The 26,324-nt window shown below is 31.8% G+C and overlaps 1 protein-coding gene across 7 annotated transcripts in view; it reads left to right on the top strand.

Moving 5' to 3' along the window:
- Positions 1 to 23,973, top strand: part of LOC132759442 (peptidylglycine alpha-amidating monooxygenase-like) — a 62,631-nt gene extending 38,658 nt beyond the window's left edge. For 4 of the 7 annotated variants that reach the window (XM_060751205.1, XM_060751204.1, XM_060751206.1 and 1 more), the window contains 4 exons: positions 65 to 179; positions 1,515 to 1,931; positions 10,291 to 10,404; positions 14,545 to 23,973. In XM_060751205.1, coding sequence (XP_060607188.1) covers positions 65 to 179; positions 1,515 to 1,931; positions 10,291 to 10,404; positions 14,545 to 14,723 — 825 coding nt within the window. In that variant the 3' untranslated portion in view covers positions 14,724 to 23,973. The remainder of the gene's footprint in view (positions 1 to 64; positions 180 to 1,514; positions 1,932 to 10,290; positions 10,405 to 14,544) is intronic. The other 3 variants (XM_060751209.1, XM_060751208.1, XM_060751210.1) reach the window with 3 other exon arrangements.
- Positions 23,974 to 26,324: the final 2,351 nt, after the last annotated feature.

Genomic DNA, 26,324 nt, shown 5'->3' with positions numbered 1-26,324 from the left:
TGATGTTTTTGTGTTGGTTTTTCTTTTTTCTTCTCATCATGTGATATTATATATCTATTTTCAGGGTATGACTCACCCACATGATGTGGCAGTAGATAGCACAAATCATATGGTATATGTAGGTGAACTGAATCCAAAAAAAGTCTGGAAATTCCAGATGTCAAAGAAATTGTACGAAGGTATGTAAGAACACCATGGAAATGATAGAGTCATATTCCTAACTAAGTCAAAACAAAATTTTTGTTTTAGTTATTCTTTTGGAAACATGATTAATAATGTTATGACAGTCGGAGCTAGACATTACTATTTTTTGTTTAAATAAGAAAACATTGTTGTTTTTTATGTATTTATTGTGATGCTGGTATATAAGAGGTAATGTTACAATCATAGTCTGTCTTGTATCAGGAAAATGACTTTTACTTGTTACAAACTAAGTTTATAAGAGGTTTATAGTTTACAGGAAAGTTAGGGTCCATATTCATAAAAATATGTAATGTAAAGTTATATGTAAATAAAAGTAAATGCTGGATACATGTGTACTGTATGTGTATTTGAATTCACAGAAGCAAATTTATGTGGAAAGATCCATTTTGGGGGTCTATAAAAATTTGAAGCTCCCGAATATGTCTACATTTTTTCTACACATATAGGATTAATGATTTTTTCATAAGGCACACATAGATTGTAAATTTTATCTTTGCAAGAACTTTATTCTGCAACAGGTAATAAGTAAAGTTGTATAATGAATGTCAATGTAGAAACAAATTGTGGTAAAAGAAATATTAAGTATTACAGTGTAAACTCCACAAGGCCTCTTTACAACAGCCATTTCAATACTACCCAAAGTAAGACTTTGCAACGAATTTAACCTTTTTAGGGCAAGACCTCCAGGCAATAAATGTTATCCTTGTCTCCTAAACGGTTCTCTCTGCAGAGGTTTAACTGTACATGTATTCTTAAAATTGGTAGACGTATTGTTGGTTAATATAAAACTTTGACCACATAAAGAATAACTCTGTCTTTTTGAAACAAACTTATTTTATCCTTGCTTTCCAGTTGTGGTTTATTGCTAGCTTGGGTAAATGTTGGCTTTTAAAGACTTAAGAATATTTTTCATTTGGAAATATACATCTATTTTTTTGTTCAATTCTGAATTAAAATTACTCTATTTTGTCAGAAATTGAAAATTTATCATGGAAATGTTTCAAGTGCAAATTTTACACGGAAACGATGATATTTGAAAAAATTTGCCTTGATAATCTCTGATAAATCTAAATTACCTTAAGAAAGAAATAATCTAAGAAATTGAACATCAATGGCTGTTAGAATATTGCCAAAATGTTAAATTACAATTTCATCTTTAAATATGATTGATGATGAAATAGACATTCTTATACACATGATATAACATAATAAAGTGTATCAGGCTATCATGTATAAATGATGGAGAATATGGAAATACCTCTGAAACTTGATTAATGAAGTGTAATGAAGGATTATAAATAAATTTGCAGCAGACAAGCCGGTAGAAGTCACAAAGCCATCAGAAGGGCAGGGTAAATCTCCTGCAATAACAGGGACCAGTAAGCACGTTTCCATGGAAACAAGTACGCTTGGTGTTGTCACAATTGCTAGCACTCCCTCATATAGTACTTCTGGTGTTGTAGACAGTAATTCACACTCTGATGTATCAAATAGTAATATTGGTGTTGCTAATAGTAATACTGGTGTTGCTAATAGTAATATTGGTGTTGCTAATAGTAATATTGGTGCAGCAAACTCTTATCATAGCACATCAAAACCCAAAAATATCATGACAAGCAGCCAAAATGTTGTAGACAGCGAACAGATTGATGAGCATCCAGTTAACACAGATCTCTTCAGTGGTGATGTCATCAATGTTGAGGAGCCTATGCCAGCTTTACATATAAGTATGGCATCTTGTTTTAAGGTTATATTGAACCTGTGTATTTAAGAGCAGCTGCTAGATTAGCCAAGGTTAAGTAATACACCACTAACCAACATTAATCCGCTTCCTTGCTTAGCTTAATGGGTATTGCAGTAGATCCTTTCTACCAAACTAATAATTCAGAACAGGTACAACCAAAATTTTCTCCCTTTTTCACCATTTCCAGGTATTCTCCCCCTTATAGCTGTGGGTTTGAATCTTGCCAGGAACTTGGTCATATAACCTTTACATTATTAGTTTGTTTTAAAATCTAAACAAATTTGTTCTTTCCAAAAAGAAAAAAAATGATAAAAAAAACTTATTTGCTTTATGGTGTTAACAGGTTAAAACTAGTTTAGAATACTTTAACAGCTCTATAGGATACAGTTCTCAGATACTAAGTTTATCAAGCACTTAATACAATGTATTGTTAAAATGAATATTTATGTTTAGGCTTGTCCTCCATTCATATTCTAGAACTTCACATTTTAGGACATATTTGTGTTGAAAATTGTTTTAACATTGTTGTTGTCTTGTAGAAGTTATGCTAGTTTAGCATTTAGTTTTAATGCATTGCTTTATTTGTACAGTTTGTTGTTGTAGCCCTTGCATGGCTTATTAGTACTTTTTGCAGTCATAGGTATTTGTTTTGATTGCTTTTTTTGCACTATTCAAGCAGTCGTTTTACGCTAAAACTTAAGGGTATAAAGCTATATTGGACTGTCTTTATAGACCCATACAATATTTGTTTGTGTTTTTAAAAATCATATCAAAGTAGACATAAATTGAAAAAAAAAATATACCTAAATTGAAAGACTGGTATTAGTAAATTTCTTGTAAAGCAGGTGGCACATGGTAAAAATCATCCTGAAACCAACTTAAAAATAGTAGATGAATGATTTATTCGGGAATGTTTTATTCTTTCATGCTATATAGGTTATGGACTGTAAATAATAGACACTTTTTTGCTAAAATTCTCTATAGATGTAACCATAAGAATATGAAAATGACTGATTTTGCAGGTTTTAACTTTTTTCAAGTATATTTTGCCATTTATTGTTTTAAACCCTTTAAGTTTAGAGAATGATGTACTGCTTTAGTTGATAACAAAAGTGTACCTGTATATCTGTAATTAACAACAAGAGATAAGTGAATTTATTACAATCTGCTTTATATTTAATTGCCCATCCAAGTGCAAGTGAGTGCATAGGTAAAAGTCGAAATAACTTTACATTTTGCCTTTATTTATTTATCTATTTATTTTCAAGTTCATAAAAAATAATCCATGTGACCTGCAGAAACTTCTATAAATATTTGGAATTTTGTCAGTAATGTTAAAGTCATAAAAAAATAGTGGGGTAGTCTTGTAATATTTGAGTCAGTTTTTAAATTTTATCTAAACATTTGTCATTATCAATTATTTGTACCATTATTGAAATATAATAGCTGATTCTGCTAAACTTGACAGTGCAGATATGAGCATAATGTCACTTTGTGTATTGCACTTGTACAGATTTATTTGTGTATTGCACTTGTAAAACATTATTTCTAGGCTTTATTGGACTGCCTTGATTATTGAATTGTTTAAAAGAGTTCTATTTCAAATTTAAAAAAAATACTGGTACATTTTTAACTCCTCACAGATGGTAAGGATGTTCTGACATTTAGCTTACTGAAATCAGATAAAATACTCTCAAAGTATGTTTGAAAGATCTAAATTATTACCAGAAACAAGACAATTTACCCATTTTTAATGGAAGATTCACTGTTAATAAAAAAAGTAACACAAAGAGTTTGTTATAACATAATGTTATACATTCATGTTTGTCATTTAAAGTATTCTAGGCACCACATTCAAATTAATCATTTTTTAAAACACGGAAAATGCAATTTCATCTTCTTTTTTTTATTAAAAAGAAATCTGTTGAGAAGTGCAATTTGTTTCTAGTGTGAAAAAACATATTTGATTATTGTTTGCAACATTTTGTCTCTGACCACTTAATATAATCCTATCACTGTTAACTTAACCTGTTTTGAACTTTGAACTGTCTTATGTTATTTTGAGGTGTTTTAGTATCAGAAATCTGTAAACAGAGGTGCATGTAGGTCAAGGAACCTTACTTATCTGACACCAGAATAATCCAAATATGAAACTTTAGAAGGCTCATAATGTCCAATTTTAGAATATTAAAGGCTTCAAGTTTGATTGAGACATGACTGTCAGTGGTTAATACATTCTATCATATATAACTATAAACAGACTAGAGAAAAATTTACATACATGTATAAACATGGTGTAATTAGTAACATTTGTAGATGTTCTCATAACAGTGATCATAGAGCTTCATTCAATGCAGTTCAATAAAAAAATGGCTTATGGTTACCAAGATAAATATACTGAACCAAAAAAGACACTTTCGCAAAGTATGTGCCAGTTGTTCAAGGGTACCACTTAGATGTACACACTTATATACATGTAGTAGCTTGTAAAACTCGTTTTGTTTGCAAAATCGGTCAGCTAATCCCCGTATAAAAGCCCGGTATGTTTATTCAACGTAAAAATCGAGTTTCAAAAGGATTGAAAAACTGTACTAACATATCTACATTCAAACTTGGAGAAAGTTTCTTTTTTGTTTCAGTATATTTTGTATGACCTTGATTATAAGATACTGGTTTAAACTAAATGAGCTGTAATTTTGTGAGGAAACTGGAGAAAGTTCTGGAAGTAGTATCTGGAGAATGATTTGAACATGCTGTAAATTTTTATATGCTCGAAAGAATTTAGGGCATATTATGTTATACCCCCTGGAGTCCGTCCTCCCGTCCGTTAGCAATTTGGTTTCTGGAGCATAAAAGTTCCATTTGGCCCACAATATTCAAACTTCATAGGATAATTGTCCATATTGGGTAGAAGACCCCTATTGATTTTGGGGTCACAATGTCAAAGGTCAAGGTCACTATTACCTTAAAACTGAAAACAGTTTCCGGAGCATAACTTAAGTTCCATTTGGACCACAATATTCAAACTTCATAGGATGATTGTCCATATTGGGTAGAAGACCCCTACTGATTTTGGGGTCACAAGGTCAAAGGTCAAGGTCACTATAACCTTTAAACTGAAAACAGTTTTCGGAACATAACATCAGTTTCATTTGGCCCACAGTGTTCAAACTTCATAGTATGATTGTCCATATTGGGTAGAAGACCCCTAAAGATTTTGGGGTAACAATGTCAAAGGTCAAGGTCACTATTACCTTAAAACTGAAAACAGTTTCCGGGGCATAACTTAAGTTCCATTTGGACCACAATATTCAAACTTCATAGGAGAATTGTTATTTAAAGGAGGTAATACTTTTTTTAATTCCCATGTCTTACAAATGCTTCATCTTTAAAAAATCACTTTCGGGCATATAATGCTCCGCCTAGCAGTGCTCTTGTTTCTTTATTGTCAAGCAGAAATTTAACAATATTAGATGGTTAAATCCTGCTCCTGTATTATTAGGTATTATGACATGCCATTTTGTTTAAAAATCAAAATCTTTAAAGCTGCATTTCATCAGATAAGCCAAAATATTTCAAAGTAATGAAAATGGAGAAAAATACACTATGATTTTAAGAAAAGTAACAATATTCAAGATTTTTTTAATATTTTACATGTTATGTGTGATTAATGACTGATTTTACAGTGTTAATCATCATATTTCTGCTCGGTTTCTTACCCAGAAAAGAGTATTTTTGTATAATTTGATGTCGTTTTGGTTAATTACATGGGTTGTTAGCGCCATTTGCAATGTGTAAATTAATTTCTTTGTTTTCAATTCACAATATTTTACTTACAAACACATTTTTAAATTTTTTATAAAAATTAGCATGTATCTGGAGGCATGCTGCTTTAATTGTGAGATGTTTGTTACACTAGAACAAAATGAGATTTTTGTCATTTAAGGTATAGAATTATAAATCTGGGGGTATATCCGAAATTTTTAAATTTCCCATTACCAAGACAAAAGCCAGCTAAGTAGATTCAGTGAAATATCATGTTACAAGAAAGTGAAATCAGACAGTTATACATTTTAAATTTGTTTTACACGCTAACAAGTAACTGCAAGATGAGATTAATTTCTCATCAAATTGATTAAAGTTCCAAACTGTTACAATGTCTAGTGAATTTCACACCTTGTTAAACTAGAGTCAATTTATTTTATTGAATCCAATGTATCGTTTTCTTGTAAAAGGCAATTTGAAAAATGTATTTGAAGGCATGCATGCCCTATAGATTTATAAATCTCTGTTAATACAATGTTTTGCTCTGATATTGTATTTCCCTGACTACCAAATATCTTAAATGGACTAGTCCATTGTTTCAATCAGGACAAAACCATTAATTATTTTCAGTGGGAATAATTTCACCTTATATACTGACTGAATGTGAAGAGTGCAGACTAAGATCTTGATCTACACTGGAGACATGGGGGGAAGTTAGGCTTAAGTTTAATTAAATAACAATGGATTAGTAAGACATAGAAATTTGGCATGATAATTCATATAAACATTAATTATAGAATGTTTTGTACATGTAATTGGCATGTACTATGGTATTGATTTCTTATAAACATGAACTTATTAAAAAAGTTGTTTTCACCTTAAAAGAAAACACATAGAATAGAAATGCATGTGAATAAAGATTTTCATGAAGTTTTTAATGATTGAGAAATCTGTAGTAATTTTGAAAAATGTTCTATTTATAATTTCTCCACTTTTAGAAAAGTTTGTTCAGTACTGGTTGGGGACCACCAAAACCGGACAACCACCAAACCCGGACGGCCCATAAAATGCTTAATTTAGTATTTTCTTTGTAAAGTGGTTGTCAGTCACTTTTTTATCAACAATAAATGCATGTTTCTTCTATAATTAAGTAAATAATTTTATTTCAACCCTTTAAATGGTAACATTTCAATGTCTATTTCAAAAATGTTGACGTTGAAATTTGGGGGTCAAGAAAGCAATGCATGACCTCATATACCAGCTATAATCATTTGCGAGTAAACAATAGAATATCCAAAACTTTAGCATTTGCTGCTGAAATATTGTTTATCATGTTGAAAATCACAAATCAAAACACCCAAACTTTTATCTGAATTAAATCATGTCATGTACATATCTGTCCGGACAGGTATCCGGACAATTCCCCTCCCGGACGATTCCCCTCCCAGTAAATTTGAATGTTTTTTCACAACCCGGACATTTCCCCTCCCGTTATTTTTTTACGGTGGACAAATCCCCTCCCGTTCTTTTAACAACCCGTACAATTCCCCTCCCGCTGTTGTCAGAGCGGACAATTTCCCTCCCGTGGCTGTTGAATATATATATTATATAATATTGTTTATTTGAAAGGTATATACATTTTTGCAGCGGCAAAACAATAAAAGAACAATTGATAAGAACAAAAAAGCAATTAAGCTGTAGATTCTTGCAAAGAATATATTATGCACATGTTATAGTAAATTGAACTGTCATCATCGTCATTATGATTAGAAAATCATATTCACCATATTGAATCAGTACATGAAGTCCTAACACAAAATATCAGTGATCATTTTGATTTTATATATGATTGAACACATTTGTAGGAATATTCTCCTTCATTATACCCCCACAAACGAAGTTTAGGGGGGGTATATAGGAGTCAGCTTGTCGGTCGGTCGGTCGGTCGGTCGGTCCGTCGGTCGGTCCACATCATGGTTTCCGGACGATAACTAGAGTTTGGAATGAGGTATTGTAATCAAACTTGGTATATAGCAACCTTATGTGGAAACTACGGTTGGTATTGCATTTGGAACCCCTGGGGTCAAGGTCAAGGTCACCGTTACTAAAAATAGAAAAATGGTTTCCGGACAATAACTAGAGTTAGGAATGAGATATTGTTATCAAACTTGGTGTATAGCTAGCTTATATGAAGACCTGGGTTGGTATTGCATTTGGGCCCCCTGGGGTCAAGGTCAAGGTCACCATTACTAAAAATATAAAAATGATTTCCGGACAATAACTTGACTTAGGAATGAGGTACTGTAATCAAACTTGGTGTATAGCAAGCTTATATGAAGACCTGGGTTGGTATTGCATTTGGACCCTCTAGGGTCAAGGTCAAGGTCACTGTTACTAAAAATAGAAAAATGGTTTCCAGACAATAACTAGAGTTAGAAATGAGATATTGTTATCAAACTTGGTTTATATCAAGCTTACATGAAAACCTGGGTTGGTATTGCATTTGGGCCCCTGGGGTCAAGGTCACTGTAAGGAAAAATAGAAAAATGGTTTTCGGACAATAACTAGAGTTAGGAATGAGATATTGTAATCTAATTTGGTGTAAAGGAAGCTTATATGATGACCTGGGTTGGTATTGCATTTGGACCCCCTAGGGTCAAGGTCACCGTTAACAGAGTTACTAAAAATAGAAAAATGGTTTCCGGACAATAACTAGAGTTAGGAATGAAATATTGTTATCAAACTTGGTGTATAGCAAGCTTATTTTGAGACCCCAGTTGCGATTACAATTAATTGAAATATTTCTTTGTACACAGTTGATAGTATGTGTTCAAATTTTTCTTCAGACTACGTTTTTTTCAAAAAGTCAAAGTTGCTGGTGGGGGTATTAATCACCTTCAGTGATAGGTCTAGTTTTTAATTGGTTTTGCAATCAAGGACACATTTAATTAAGGGCGTCAATGATTAAAGATTTTTTATTGACAGTTTGTTTATCTTAAGCAGCGGCGGCAATGATTTAAGGCAGTATAATGTCAATTTCGTGAAATAATGATTGTTAAAAGTTCCGATCTTTAACAGTTTATTGTTAAGAGTAAAAACTGTCATCTTTAATAAGAATGGTTATAGATTTTTTTTATACGCAATGTGAAAAGACGGGAGGGGAATTGTCCGCTCTGCTAAAACAACGGAAGGGGATTTGTCTACCCTGTAAAATTAACGGGAGGGGAAAAGTCCGCCCTATTAAAATAACGGGAGGGGAAATGTCCGGGTAGTGAAAATAATATGGAAGGGGAATCATCCGGGAGGGGGATTGTCCGGGATTCGTCCGGACACATGGTACTGTAGTGTAGACAATTTAGGTAATTTTGATACCCTCCCTGTAAGCCTCAGATATAATTGTCATAAACAAACTAGTTTGTTAGTTAGGAGAAGAACCTTGCTGAACTGTGTCAAATTTTTAGGTCTCTATGTTAAAAATTATAAAATCTGTACGGAAAAATGTTCAAAAAGTGTCCGGTTGATGGTCCCCGACCAGTACAGCTAAATGGGAGACGCTCAAAATCCCCTTGATCATAATCCCCTTGGTTGATAAACGACATAGTGATCGAAATCCCCTCAACAGAAATGACAGGGTTATCATAATCCCCTTGGCAAAAATAAAGGGGTGGTCATAATCCCCTCAGTGGGTAGTCAAAATCCCCTCAAATAATGTGAAATGGTTGGGAAATTTCTTTTCTTATTTTTCTTTTTAGTTCAATGAATTTAAGAACCAACTGCTTCAAGAATTGCTGAAAAAAAAGAGAAATGCATACAAACAATTAAAAGGTGTATGTTTGTCACAGGCCACTAAAGCTCACCAGCAGAGACTGAAAGTTTTGTGCTCACAGTACGCAAGTGGCATTAAATCCCTTGAAGACTTCTTGGGTGCTCTGGGACAGATTATCAGAATAAAATAATGTCGGTGCTATGTAAATTCTGTGAATGTGCTAACATATGTAAAATGTGCTGTCAGAAAATAAATAAGAGTGAAATATTATGTCTGGTTTTATATTTTATATTAACATGAAAATGACAACATTGGAGTATTTAAAAATAACCTGTATTATATTGCTAAAGTATACTCCATACTCTTTCCTCTACTCAATGTAACTGCTGTTTGCAACATTTCTTTATGTAACACAATAGTTTAGCTGGAGTGACAAAAGATCAAAGGAAAAAGAATATTGAGTAAAGGGGGTTGTTTTTCACAAGTTGAGGGGATTTTGACCACCCCATCATTTTTGCCAAGGGGATTTTGACTATCCTTCAAGGGGATTATGAACACCCGGCCATTTCTGTTGAGGGGATTTCGATCACTATGTCATTTTTCAACCAAGGGGATTATGATCAAGGGGATTTTGATATATAGTGTTTTTTGATATATACTTATCAAATAAAATTAGTACCATCTATTGCAATGTTTCACAATTTTAATTTCTAAATTTTCAATAAAAGTTTATGTGATTTGAATTTTGTTTTCAGAAAAAGTGTAAACTATATAAGAAATATGACAATTGTTTTATGTTTTATATTAACAGAGAATGAGGATGATAGAGAAGGGTTTGGACCATCTGTTATTATAGGTACATTATTGGTGGTCCCTGTTATACTGCTGGTTGTTATTACAGTTCTTATAAGACTGCATCATACAGGTTGGTTATACCAGTCACTTACTTTATTATATTGTTAGCTTTGATTAACAGTGAGACTAATAGTAACATTTATATGTAGTGTGATAGTATTATATGACTAAATACTATAGCTTCACCATTGCTTTGTTTGACAGCAAGTTGGTCATACAAGAACTTTCTATTGGCTTCTGGTACAAACTGCAATTTCTTGCATATCAGACTGGTGTTTCCATTAGTTTTACCCATGCGGAAATTTCATCTGGCATGGGGGGTGCCAGATGAGTCATATGCTATTAAATGGTATGCTTAGGATAACATAATTTTGCTGTTATGAATGAAGTTGTAATTTCATAATATGCTGTTGTAATAACATATGAGTGTAATAGCATAAATTTCCATGGAAAATTGTTTTATTAAGGTAAAGAATTTAAAATGTGATGGAACATGGTAGAATATGCAAGAAAAAAATCTGACATATGTTTGCGGTTAAGATGGAAATATCCGTTTCTTCGGAACCAGCCCATTGACTGTTCCCCTAGGAACTGATATTTCGATCTGAACTGCAACATATTGCAGATATTATTAATCTAGTTTGAGGGTAACTGTTTACAATTTATAGCAAATAGTGACTTGAGAGTGGAATATTTCCATCTGTAGCCATTGTTTGAGTCTTTTTCTTGCATATTACATAATTTTGAAAGTAGATATTTTTGTTTAGCATTCTTATCTGATAGTATTTGCTTATATTTGCTTATAAGATCTTGCTTGTCTAGACAATTGGTTATATGGATCTTTATGCTTACTGTGTTGCTTTCATCAAATATATTGTAGTAGAAACTCACTACAAACTAAAATAAACCCCCTCAAACTAGTGTGTGTGTGTTTTGTTGAAGTGAAGGTAGTATTTATGTGAGAACAAAGTAAATGTTGGAGAAGTACATTGAAATTTTAAATATATATGCTTGTAGACTAGATCAATGTATCCACTAGTGTGAAGATGTTAACATATTTGTAATTTATATTGATAATATATCTTGTAAATAGGAAATCTAGCAAAGTTATTTCTCCACAGAACTGAAGTAAGTAGTTTGTCTTGAAAACAAAGTTTGGAAGGATAGTTCAATTTGATTAACAACTTGGAAAGTGTTTATTTTTTCCCCCTATGTTCATGGTTCCACTTGTACATGGTGATATCTTGTGTTGGTATATGTGTATGTTTTATCAGTATAATTATGTATGTTTAAAAAATAAAAGTTTGACATAAAAACATATAATAGGAAGAGTTTATCATAAAAAAACACTGAATCAAAACATCATTTCAACATCAGGTTTTCTGGAAGTACATTTCGTATCTATATGATTTTAATTTTAAGACCGTACATTGTACATTAATTAATTTTGTATTTTAATTTGTCCAGAAGTGTTACTACAAAGCTGACTTTATTGATAAAAAACAATATAGACCATGATAGATAAATAGTTTGACTTTAAGTATGATGTATTGAATGTAGATTTAGACAAGTATGATGTATTGAATGTAGATTTAGACAATCTCATTTTTTGGTTATTTTTTAAGATTAATAAATTAATATTTTAATCAGTTACAATTTAATGCATTTCATATGTTATTCTTATGCCCCCACAAAGTGGGAGCATATAGCATTGCACTTGTCCGTACGTCCGCACTCACAGGAGAGTAATTATGTGGCTAGAGGGACAATGGGTAACTGTTCTTTCTCTTTGATGTCATTCATTCCGTAATGCTTTTATGTGGCTATTTTCTTTTGCGTGGCTAAAAAGAACAATAGAGAGAACAATAGAGTAGCCACATAATTACTGTCCTGTGAGAACTTCCGTCCGTACGTACGTCTGTCCGTACGTCCCGAAATCTTGTGAACGCAACTCCTCTTAAACCAGATGGCAGATTTTGCTTAAACTTCCAGGGATGAACAACCTTAATGTGTAGATGGTAGTAAAGGAAGGAATTTTTGCTGTGACCAAATTTAACAGAATTATGGCCCTTTGTTGATTTTTTCACTATATACTATGTAGATATTTTGTGAATGCAACTCCTCTTAACTGGATGGCAGATTTTTCTTTAACTTCCGGGGATGAACAACCTTAATGTATAGATGGTAGTAAAGGAAGGAATTTTTGCTGCGACCAAATTTAAGAGAATTATGGCCCTTTGTTGATTTTTTCACTATATACCATATAGAAATTATGTGAACGCAACTCCTTTTAAACTGGTTGGCAAATTTTGCTTAAACTTCCAGAGATGAACAACCTTAATGTGTAGATGGTAGTAATGGAAGGAATTTTTGCTGCGACCAAATTTAACAGAATTATGGCCCTTTGTTGATTTTTTCACTATATACCATATATATGTTGTCAGTGGGGGCATCCGTGTCCTTTGGACACAGTTCTAGTTTATCTGTTGTTAACTTTTATGCTTTTATCATTATTTATACCTTTATTATCTGTTATGACACATTTTTCTATAGTTTTACATTTATCTTTTATTGTTTATATTTCTTGTATCTGTTATTATATTTTTATCATGTGTAACAGTTATTATATTTAAGAAATAATATATCCCAAACTGTGATTTTATTGCTCAATAACATCACTGTTTGGAGTTCGGATGCCAGGAATTATATCACAAGGGGGTAGCCCGAGTGATATAATGATGCGCATCCGAACGACAAACAGTGATGTTATCAAGCAATAAAATCACCGATTTGGATATATTATTTCGAATCTAACACGATATCAACAAATAAATGCTGCCGTACCTGATATTTAGCTAAATTGCGCCTGATTTGTTTCCGTACTTATTGTCAGCGCGTCACATTTTTAGTGGTTACGTCACGTGTATTATGATGACGTCACATGTCTAAATATAGAACGTCAAACAGTGATTTTATAGCATAATAACACACACTTTCGGTTCTTCTATGTTCAATAGGGAAAATTGCGAGTCGTGTTAGAATTTATCTTTTTACATTAACTAACAATGTTTATTTACTAAGAATTAATATTGTTTGTTGTTATGCCACAAACATTTACTAACAGCATGATGTATGGGAGAAAAGAAAAAACATGTTCAGTACAATGAGGTGTTTCTGAATACTTTTCTTTGTTCTGAAAATCTAATGATAGATAAATCTTTCCCTCTTAGCCCATAACATGCTTTATTTGTGTAAAGTATTTGCCCTGCTACAAATATGGAACTTTATTTGTGTAAAGTATTTGCCCTGCTACAAATATGGAACATTATTTGTGTAAAGTATTTGCCCTGCTACAAATATGGAACATTATTTGTGTAAAGTATTTGCCCTGCTACAAATATGCAACAGTGTTTTTATGTTGAAGGGATTTCAATATCAGACTACAAAAATTGAGCTACCAACAGTATAGAGCCTGGTTAGACTGTACAAATGTCCAAGCTGGTCTGGCTCTATACTTATAGCAATGACTTATCACTTGCAGCAGGTTAATGGTTGAAATAAAACGTTGGTTCTGTTAAATAATAGCTTTATGTTTTTATGATGATTTATGATATAATATTTAATACTTACATATTGAAATTAATCAATGAGATATAAATCTTACAAAATCATGTGAAATATAAAACTTTGGTGGTTCCTGTTTTTCTCATTGAAATACATATGTGTGCAGTCTGACCAGGCTCTATATTGTTCTAAGTTCTCCACACACTCCCTTAAAATGAGAATAATTGTAAGATTTTATATACATGTATCACATGAAGCAAACAACACCTTAAAATCACTGTTTAATATGCATATATGTAAAGCTAGTGTTAAGTTTAAAGAATTACATCATGGTTACATTATATTGAAAAACAAGTGCCATCAGTAATAACAGATTATGAACAAGAAGAAACACAATTTTTTAATCAACTAGGTACAGATTCTGGTGCTTTATTTATTCTTCAAACAAAAGAAGTTTCTATTTATGCATTGCTAGCTTTTGTTACTGAAGAAAATGGATAGAAGATGTAGGCTTAAGATAGTTATATTCTTAAAACAGGTGAAGAAAATAGATTTATATGAAAAATCAGATACAATGTATATTTATACTTAGTTCATTAAGATCATTGAACCATTTGAAATAAAAATGATTTTTATCTTTCTTCAGGGCGTTTCAAAAATTGCCTCCGTCGCTCAGGAAAGAAGTCAGTGTTCAGTCTCGGTAATTTCTTACATTCCCACAAAGGATTTGACAGGTTGAGTACAGAGGATGACGATCATGATTATGATAACGTACTTGACGATGATTCTGACAATGAAAAGTTTAATATTGTCAGAAAAGCATAATTAATATTGAAACTTTGTCAGAAAAGTGAAAATTTGAAAAGTCGCAAAAATTGAATGTTTATTTATTTTATTTGTTTGGAAGTTAATGGGTACATGATATATGAAATATTACATGTATAAGGTTATTGTTGTAGATTTGAGAAGTGTTCAGATGTTAATTTATAAATGGCAATAATTCTTTGTATTAAAGCACAAGTGTGAATCTTAACAAGAAAGGAGTTTGAAGGAATTTTTGTACAGATTTAAATTCACTTTTTTGTTAACTCTAGCTATAATTATTGATAAACGTGTATGTGTTTTAAGGAAAGTTATTCTGAAGTACCAGAATTATAATGTTTATGAACTAACTTTTAATCTGAATGCTAGACACTTTATGTAAGCTGTCACGAGATATAGCCCTAACCCTTACCTTCCTAATTCATCACTCTTTTTGTAATATGGAAAAAATAATTCTTACTTACATTAGAGATTCAAGTTATGAATTATTTCTTTATTTTTTTCTAGATACTAGTCAAGATATATTTATTATACATGTATATAATATGCATGAAAGGCAATTGTACATGATTTTGTTTACAAATTTGTGTTATTTCCAGAACATATTTTCCTGATATTGAAAAAGTCAACAAATATTGTATCAATAATGTAACTTTTGTTAACTAGACAATTATTCAGATAATTCCTGTTATAGTTGATCTCTTAACAAAACCATAATGCATTGTTTGTTCAGATCATACACAGTTTTTATACAGTTACTTTCATTAAGAGTAAGATTAAGCCCTGACAAAACATGGGTTGATATAACTATCATTTGGTATATATTTAACAAAGAGAAAATATTTATTTTCTAAAGATTTATTTAGTATTTGTTCTCCCTTTTATTTATGAAAGGCCATTGACAGTTAAGTAGGCTCACCAGTAAGTATTATAATGAACATATTAAATAAATTTTGTTTTCTATAGTAAGTTGACTGAGGGACAGCATTTCATAAACCAGTGTCATGGCATGGAAAATAACTTTTAGAAAAAATATGGACAATAACTTTTCATAACAAAAATGGCTCACAATTCTGGATCAGTTTATCCTAATGACTTGCTTATTTTGTAAAGAAAACATTGTACCAAATTGGCTTTATTATCAAAAATAAAAGTATAATGTTACATTCCATGTATATTAGTTAATTTTCATAATTGGACATAATTTATGTAAGTTTTGGGATTAAATCTGGTAGGTCTGTTTGAGACTGCTATTTCAGTTTGACCGATATTAATGTTCTTTAATGAAATTAAGTAAATATTTGTGAAGAATTTTATAGGCAACATGCTTTGTCTTTTTCTTGCCATTTTGTAAACATTTCTTTTTACACAAGATAGGTAATTTCTTAGCATTTAAACTTTACGTTAAAATTGTATACCTTCTCCCACAGCTCTCTCTTTTCATTATAATGTAAAGATGAGAAATAACATAGAGTGCCAAAATTTAAGTCATTTCCTAATGATTTGGAAATAGTTCTAGGGCAATGTGACCGAATAATGGAACGTGTTCAAGTTTTATTGAATAAGTTATTTTATTGTTTTATTTTATTTTAAACTCAATAAGTTACCCATATAAGCTTAATGAAGTTTTAGAGTTAAAACATGATATGTGGAACTTTTATATTGTTTGTTTAGGCAACAACTATATATTTCAATTAAGAATTTTTTATTTTTGATAGCTTTTGAATTTATTTGTTTAAAGATGAAAATTTTAAGTATTTTTGTATTTTAATAACAACATGTTTCAAAAGTGTGTTTTTTTCCAAGGTCATATAGATTAGACATAATTTTTAAGTAAGAAGTAAAGGTGAACTATGTTTTCCAATAAAAGCATTAAGAAAGCACCCCAGTCATTAAGCCTTGAACTGCATTTTGATTTTTAAAAATTATATATATATATATATATATAAGTAAAATCTCTAACTTGCCGTATATAAGCAAAAACGCTAATTTAAATTTGCCGAAGCTTTCGGCCTTGCGGCCTTCTTAATGTTAATTATGTTAATTCATAAATGGCAATAATTCTTTGTATTAAAGCACAATGTATAAATCTTAACAAGAAAGGAGTTTGAAGGAATTTTGAACACATCTGAACACAAGGCCGAAAGCTACGGCAAATTTAAATTAGCGTTTTTGCTTAAATATATATATTGTACACTATTGTTTGTGATGTTTTGTTGTTTGTTGTTGTTGTTGTTTTTGATGTTGGGTATAAGATCTTATTTCATATTATTCATTTACATGATAGGTTTATCATTCACATTTACAGCATTGTTATGCTCCCCGAAAAATTTCGGGGGAGCATTTAGTCGTTGGGTTGTCCGTCCGTCTGTCCCACAGTCAGTGAGTCCGCACTCACAGGACAGTAATTATGTGGCTAGAGGGACAATAGGTAACTGTTCTTTCTCTTTGATGTCATTCATTCCGTAATGCTTTTATGTGGCTATTTTCTTTTGTGTGGCTAAAAAGAGCAATAGAGAGAACAATAGAGTAGCCACATTATTACTCTCCTATTAGAACATCCGTCCGTACATACGTGCCAGAATTCGTGTCCGGCCCTTAACTTTGTTATTTGAAGTCGGATTTTACAACTTTTTCACAGAAATGATCACCATATTGAGATGACGTGTTGCATCAACATTTGGGTTGTTTTTACACCTTGAACTTTGTCTGTGACATAACTCAGACACTACAAGAGGTATACCTTCCTGTGTCCAAAACCTCTTCGGGGAGCATCACCCGGTTAAACCGGCTCTTGTTTTTTTTATCAAATACTGATATAATTGTTTTCCATGTTATTTACAATAGAGATGTTATAATAACAATATGCTTTACAGATCACTTGATGTTATAATAACAATATGCTTTACAGATCACTTTATATCTTGTTATATTATTATAAAGGACAAGATGTAAATTTATAAATAGAAATATCTCTACTCACTACTATTAATTTTGATATACAAACTTACTTATTTTAAGATTAATATTTTCTTTTTCTGAACTCACCAATTCTAAATTAAACATGTAATGAACTTAATGAATTATAATATTTTTATTGAACTTACTTATAACTTAATAACACATGACTAAATTTTTGTATAGGCTTTTAATTATTTTCTTATATGAACTTACTTAAAGTTACATTTAATAAATTTCATAAAAAACTAAATAGCGACATTTCATTAATAAATTGGGTTTTATATCAACTCCAGGTCTTATTTTGGTGTCCAAACAACCAAAATGAGTTTTATTAGCATAAAAATAGGTAACCTCATTGTGGCGAAATGGGAAGTACACTTTCTGTTTGCATGAGAAACTCCGCCTTCGGATCATCCGTACATCAATATTAAACCAACAAACATGACTATAAGTGCCAGTCCTAATTTAACGGTATATTTCCGCATTGTAACGGATGTTTTCATACAAATTTAATCTTTTTACGAGATGATTACTTTTACTGAACCCCAGGTTTAGTGCACCGTGAAGCTTAAACGGTTAAAGTGTGTTTGCACAAGAAAATATCACATTTGCTAACTATAAAACTGTGACGTAGCGCATACACGAGCTAATTATATAGTCTTCATTTGCATGTTAAAATTCGTATACGAACTTTAGTGTTACCGTGGGGTTTCCCGTTTAAAATCCTAATTTATGAACAATATTTGATGAGATTTACAACAAAACTTTTAAACAGGTTAATGAAACTGTAGAATGTCTGATTTTTAGGCCGACGGAAAAATATTTTTACATATTTATTTAATGTAACTTTAAACATAAATTTTTTTATGAACATACTAATATTAATTAGTAATTTTATTGTGTTATATAAACTTATAATAAGTTATCTGTAAAAAAGAAATTTTATATGAATTTACAGAATAATGAAAACATAAATTTATAATCTTGCTATTGGTAACTTTGATAAATGAATTTACTTAATTATAGTGTATTATGAACTTATTTTTTGAACTTACTTATAATAAGTTATGAAAATATATAATCTTGCTTATAATAACTTTATACTAATTGAATTTACAAGTTTAAAGTTAAAACTTTACTCAGTAAAGGCAGCATTAATGACTTGGTCTTACTTACAGTAAGTTTTATAACTGTATTAACTAAACTTACTTACGATTGTTATATAATTAGTCCCCTACCGGTTTACCGGAGGGGACTTTAGGTTTACCCTCCGTCCGTCTGTCCGTCCGACTGTCTGTCATTCCGTCAGTCCGTCCGTCCACAAAACTGGATCCCGCGATAACTTGAAAAGTACTGAAAATATTTTTATGAAACTTGGTATATGGATAGATGGCAATATGGAGATTATGCACGTCTTTTTATTTTCTTCCTATGTTGAAAATTCTGGTTGCTATGGCAACAAATAGGCTGAAAATATGGCAAATTTTACACATAAACTGGATCCAGTGATAACGCAAAAAGTACTGGAAATATTTTTATGAAACTTGACATATGGGTAAATGGCAGTCTTGAGATTATGCACATCTGTTTCTTTTCTTCCTATGTTGAAAATTCTGGTTGCTATGGCAACAAATAGGCTGAAAATGTGGCAAATTTTACACATAAACTGGATCCAGTGATAACTCAAAAAGTACTGGAAATATTTTTATGAAACTTGACATATGGGTAGATGGCAGTATTGAGATTATGCACATCTGTTTCTTTTCTTCCTATGTTGAAAATTCTGGTTGCTATGGCAACAAATAGGCTGAAAATATGGTAAATTTTACACATAAACTGGATCCAGTGATAACGCAAAAAGTACTGGAAATATTTTTATGAAACTTGACATATGGGTAGATAGCAGTCTTGAGATTATGCATGTCTTATCTGTTCTTCCTATTTTCAAAAAATATCTGTTGCCTTGGCAACAAAAAGGCTTAAAACATGGCAAATATAACAATATTTGTGATTAGTCAAAAAGAGCTGAAAGTTTTTATGAAATTGCATCTTTAATCTCCTTTTTAAGAATTTTGCTTTTAAAATGTTATATTTTGGTAACAGGGATGTTTGAAATATTAACTTTAGAGTGTCCTTCAGACCGTCTGTCTGTCTGTTCATAAAAACTGTTTCCTGTGATCACTTTTAAAGAACTTTTCCAACAAATTTACTTAAAATAGAGAAAAATTGAAACATTAGTGAATGGCCAATGGCCCTTCAGAATGTTGATGGGGTTCTAACCGGTAGGGGACTTATGGATTGCTTGCAATACTATGATAATTGCTTGTTTTTCTATAAACTTATAAATCATAACTTACTGAGTTTAATGGGTTTTTTTACATTTGTCTCTGTGTGGTATTTACAGTGGTTTTGGGGAATCATATTAAGTTTGTGTGTCTGTCTGGTTTATCTGAAATCTGTATTTCCCTGATCATAAACTATATTAACATAAATATACACAATATGAAGTATACACTGAACTTTCTTCCCTCATGTCAATATTATGCTAATGAAAGTTTATTATAACTCTTCCTGTTTATGTATACATTTTAAACATTCCAAACTGAACAGTGTCACCTAGGCTTGGCTCATTTGTGTTGCTTGCAATACCAGTGGTTAGTTTAATAATTAAACTACTGGAACTAGAAGTAACCAATCTTTGTCATCAGTCCTGGCTATTACAGCTCTATACTGGCTCTCTACTTGTAGCTCAAGTTTACCTTCACATTCAAATGGAATGTTCCAAATTCAAGGTAGTGAAGATACAGTAACTAAATTCAGCAGGTAAAAAAGTTCCGATGTGTCGGGACCATAATTGTGGCCATCAACATCAATAGATCATTTAGTATGTCTGTGATGAGATGCATGGAAAATAAATGGTGTTATAACTTTATTTGACATTGTTATGTAGTGACTGTATAATCATTTATACTAGTTTTGATGATCTTATAAATGAGTATGGAATGCTTGATTTATGTATCTTAGTTAATTTGTCAAATTTTCAAATATGCCAAAGTATAATTCCTGCATAAAATTGTAGCTTGAAACTTTAAAATTGTTTTGTCTGTTTGTACTCTTTTAATGTACGTTTTTTAGCTCAACTTTTTTTTTTTTTTGAAAAAATAAAAAGTAGAGGTATTGTTATAGTCCTGGCGGCGTTTTACTTTACCATTGATCATTTCATTGTAGTAATATCCTCCAGCTACTTCTCATATGTTTTTGTAAAATATAAGCATATTTTACAGCAATTATATTGTAAAATGTTATTTTCAAACTTTGAGTAAGAAAAGAGAAATTGTAAAGGCAATTACATTTGTGATTAGTAAATTACATCAATTCTGTATACTGTCTTTGAAAATTGAACGGTGCTTGTCTAGAATTTTAAATAATATACTTAAGCATTTATCAACATGCATTTGTACAGTTGTTTGATATTAGGAAAGCATACTGTGTTATTAACATCAACATTGAATGTTATATTTTTAGCTCACCTGAGCTAGCTCAGAGTGAGCTTTTAGGATCGTTGAAAGTCCATCATCCATCCACACTTGTTCGTAAATGCTCTAGCGGTCACATTTTTGCCTCAATCATCATCAAACTTTGTCATGATGCTTATCTAGGCTCGGATGAGTTCGAACATGGGTCATCTCGGATGAAAAACTAGGTCACAGGAGCTAAAAATAGAAAAACCTTGTTAACACTCTACTGGTCACATTTTTGACTCAATCATCAAACTTGGTCAGGATGCTTGTTTAGGTAATTGCTTGGATGCGTTCGAACATGGGTCATCTCGGATGAAAAACTAGGTCACAGGAGCTAAAAGTAGAAAACCTGGTTAACTCTCTAGTGGCTACTGTTTTGATCCAAATATGGAAATTGATCTGATAGTTTGTTTTGATTTCTAGGTCAACTTTGAATATGGGTCACCTGGGTTCAAAAACTAGGTCACACTGCCCAAATATGGAAAAACCTTGTTAACACTCTGGTGGTCACATTTTTGACTTGATTATCATCATACTTGGTCAGGATGCTTGTCTAGGTAATTGCTTGGATGAGTTCGAACATGGGTCATCTCAATTGAAAAACTAGGTCACAGGAGCTAAAAATAGAAAAATCCTGTTAACACTCTAGCGGTCACATTTTTGACTCAATTGTCATCAAACTTGGTCAGGATGCTTTTCCAGGTAATTGCTCGGATGAGTTCGAACATGGGTCATCTCAATTGAAAAACTAGGTCACAGGAGCTAAAAATAGAAAAATCCTGTTAACACTCTAGTCATGGAAATTGGTCTGAAAGTTTGTTTTGATGATTTCTAGGTTAAGTTCGAATATGGGTCACCTGAGGTCAAAAACTAGGTAACACTGCTCAAATATGGATAATCCTTGTTAACACGCTAGTGGTCAAATTTTTGACTGACCTGTCATGAAATTTGGTCAGAATGCTTGTCTAGGTAATTGTTTGCATGAGTTTGATGTGTCAGGTGAGCGATCTAGGGCCATCTTGGCCCTCTTGTTATGTGATTGTTGTTATATATTTCATTTCACATTTATATATCACCTGGCATTGGTATTATCTTATCTTGGTGGAAAGTGGCTTTTCAATAATGCACACTACTGATTATTAAAGATTCTGTGTTAATATAAGAAGAGAGTACAATTAAAATTGTTTTCGTCTTTGAAATGAGCAACTGATGATATCCACAATTTGCCTAGCATGACATACATAATATCGTACATGGTTAAATGACATTTATATGCATGTGCGATTATACCATGTAACATTTTTGACATTTTCTGAAATAATATTTAAATGTATTGTTGTTTCGTGTATCTATTGTTTTAATAATTTGTCATTATCTAAAGTACTGTAGGTGTTCCTTCAACAAATAAACATGTGTTTCTATTCTATTTTCTAGTTTGACATGTTTTCTTCAATAATCAGTACCTCACAATTTACTTTCACAATCTGCACAGATGTATCATGTAACCTTTAGCATATATTTATTATTTTTCTTTTATGCACTAAATTACTATTTTTTATAGATGTGATTTTAGCACTCCAGAGCACAGAGTGCTCAAGGTGAACAATTGTGATCGTCCGTCTGTTCGTACACACGTTTGTTGAAACAACATGTCCTCCTAAACCACTGAACCCTTGTGGCTGAGTTGTTGAGGCATCAGAATTCCAAGGTTTCCTGTTCTAGCGCTAAATCACCTAAATTGTGTTGGTGTGCGGTAAAACCAAATGAAAATCCTAAACTTTTCATAAAAACTTCATAGGAATTCTCCTTGGGTGATTCTCTTTCAGTTCTATCGTTGTTTACCATGCGTAACTGGTTGTCATTATAATCCAAGGGGAAAACCATCTTTAAAAAACTGTTAGTCAAATTATATATTTTTCACAGAAATGATCTTTGCACAAGCCTCCATTAATTGAAAAAAAAATACACATAAAAAGAAAAATAAGTCTCGGAAAAAGTCACTAATAATGAAAATAATAAACAGAGTCTGTGATTTAATTAAATGATTTGCAGACTGGTTTCTTTCATGAAAATCGAGCCAAAAGTTACTTAATATATAGATGTACAATTAAAGAGAAATCGATTAAAGAGAAATCGATTAAAAACGTGTCGGTTAAGTCTATTGGTCATATTCGATACAAGGATTTTCAAATAATTCTGATCAATACAAAAAGCGCCATAGCGATTGGGTTGTGTCAGCTTCAAATATATAGAGAAATGTTTGTCAGTCTTTTTGTGTAAACTCTGGTGAGCGACACAGGACTAGTATAGCCCTTTATTGTATATATTATATGATCTAGTTTCAAACATGTTGAAGGGCAAAAGCTAAGTAAGTTAGAAATATGACATTTTATAAAAAAAAGTTTTACTGACTGTCTTATATAATCATATTGATTTTCATAATGTCCATATTTTTTTGAAATTTAGAGAGAAAGCAGGGGTAGGGATTTTGCTGTACTGTTGTAGTTATAAATATCATGTAGATGATCTGTATAGAATATATTGCTTTAATCTGTTTTATATGGAAATATTTAAACTAATGGTATTTATTTTAAAACATAATATATTTAAAACATAATTGTGATATTTAAGATTTATTTGTTATAGAATTTTCATGAATATTATTAATAGAAAATGAAATGTTTATAAATGTCGTTTTGTACATCATGTGGTTAATGTCATGTGAATTGAGAAGTCAAATTAGTGATAAATAAAAACATTTTGTCCTGTTATATTTTGTGTTTTGTTTATATTTTTTGTTTAAAGAGAAGTTTAGTCTATTTGAATTTTAAATTCAACTTTTCACCACAAAGCCACAGAAGACCGTTGACGGAGTCATTTGCCTTTTGCTAATTTTCAAGTTAAGTGACAATCCAGCATGCCTACAAAACTTCGTTGGCCCACACGTACCCAAAATAATGACGCTTAATGTCTTCCTCTTGCAATTAAGCTGAAAAGTTATACATGTACATGTAATAGTACATTTGGCTTTATAGTGTTGATATAACTTAAAAGCAAAATACTACTAAGGGCTTGATTTCGGCAAGGAAGTTTGCACATTTGCATGTTAGCTAACTTTGCCGTCAGCTCATGCTCTAGGGTGTACCTGCGGTACAGTTTGAAAGTCATCATATGGCCTTTACAGTATCGCTGTCGGACCGTATATAAATGGCCAGACCGAATATGGTTCGAAGTTGGCACACGTGTGACATTCGGTCGAATATGGAATATAAAATGAGCCATATTCCGTTGGATTGAATTTTTTAATGCTCACCAAAACGTATTTGTCCATTATCAAAAATGCACAAAAAAAATTAAAATACCAACGAATATGTCACGTGTTGTTGTTGTTTTATTTTTACTTAAACGCACAATACCGTTTATTAAAAAAAGACCTAATGACGGAATCGTAAACACAACCGCCATCTTCATCACCATCATCAGCAGCAGACAAGCTGCAGTAGCATTTACAACAAAAACTACATGAAGTACTATATGTACATGAAATTTAATTCTTAAAAAAAATTATCTTCAACATGGCAATAAATCTTATTAAAACCATAGGACACATATGTCCCCACTACCCATCTTTTACAAAATTCCCTGAGTCAAGGACTATAACAATGACAGCACCTATCAAATCTATAAGTGAAATCCCAAATGCACAACAACACATGCTGACCAACATTCTTGTAAGGTTTTTTGACTCTGCTTTTAACGATTTTTAGCTAGTCAGCCACACGTGAAAATTTCAAATTATAACTTAGTAAATGACAACAACTCTGGCATTACTGTGCAATTTCCACACGAAAACCTCACGCGCACAACAATATATATTATGCTTACAAACATTGATATAAAAATTAATGACCCTAGCTCTAATTGTTTTTCAACAACATGCATGACAAGTTGAAAATTGCTGATTTCGTCTAAGTAAGGGGCAATAACTCTGGCATAAATTCGGGAAATTGACAAGCGAAACCAAATGTACACAACTAATATTCTGTGTAATACCCACGTAAAGTTGCATATACTGTTTGGGCTACATGCGACATATGTATAAATTGCAAAGTTGTACTAAGTGAAGGCATTACTGCGGGAATCGACAAGCTAAACCTCAGGTGAACATACATTCATGTAAGTGTCATGACCATGCCCCTAGTTCACATACTGTTGAAGCTACACGCGACATAAGTTGAAAATTACCGATTTGACTAAGTCAAGGGCAATACCTTTGGTATGACTGCTCAAATCGGCAAGCGAAACCCAAGGTGCACAGTAACATAATGCTGACCAACGTTCCTTTTAAATTTCATGATAATAATGATGATGATGTTGTTGTTGTTGTTCATGATGATGATAATGTATTATTAACGTTGATGAAGGTAGGTTAAAATGATAATTTTAGTTTTCTGTGTAAGATGTGTGACATACACAGTCAGGCATTTACTAACGATTTTACAGAAACGTATATGGCACATACAGACAGCTGTGATTCATTCGGCCGAATATGTTCAACACGTGTGACATATACGTTCCGTGACATATACGGTCCGACAGTCGCTATGAAGAACTCGATTTTATGGTGCAACAACAATTTGCTCGGCGGCGGATTTGGTATATGATTGCTGAGGCAATACTAGCATGAAGAATTATGGAGAATGTTCATATCAACCATATAAAAGAACAGAAATAAACAAATATTCTCTTGTTATTTCAGAAACACACAGTGGTGTAAAGCAATTTTCCATATCTACCAGTTCTCGTTTATCGTATGTTGTAAGTTGTAATAAACAAGACTGAAACAATTTACTTGAATAGTTTTGACTTTTCACATGCGTACCATTTTGACCATTTATACAATTATATCTAATCGTTAAAAGATTCGAAAAACCTTAACATAACTCATTTGTTTATATATAGGAGATAGTTGAGCCATTTATATAAAAATGTTAGCTTTTATGTACCATGTACATGTACCAACTTTATATTTAATTTGTGTCTTTAACGAACAGGTAGACATAAATACGCCGTTGGACGTCTTTATAGTAAGAAAATAGGTATCTCAAAATTACAATATATT

The sequence above is a fragment of the Ruditapes philippinarum genome, unplaced genomic scaffold (assembly GCF_026571515.1).
Source record: "Ruditapes philippinarum isolate M1 unplaced genomic scaffold, ASM2657151v2 ctg725_1_1_1_1, whole genome shotgun sequence".
NCBI lineage: Eukaryota > Metazoa > Mollusca > Bivalvia > Venerida > Veneridae > Ruditapes > Ruditapes philippinarum.
Note: the sequence above shows the minus strand (reverse complement) of the source record. Positions and strands in the feature narration are given on the sequence as shown.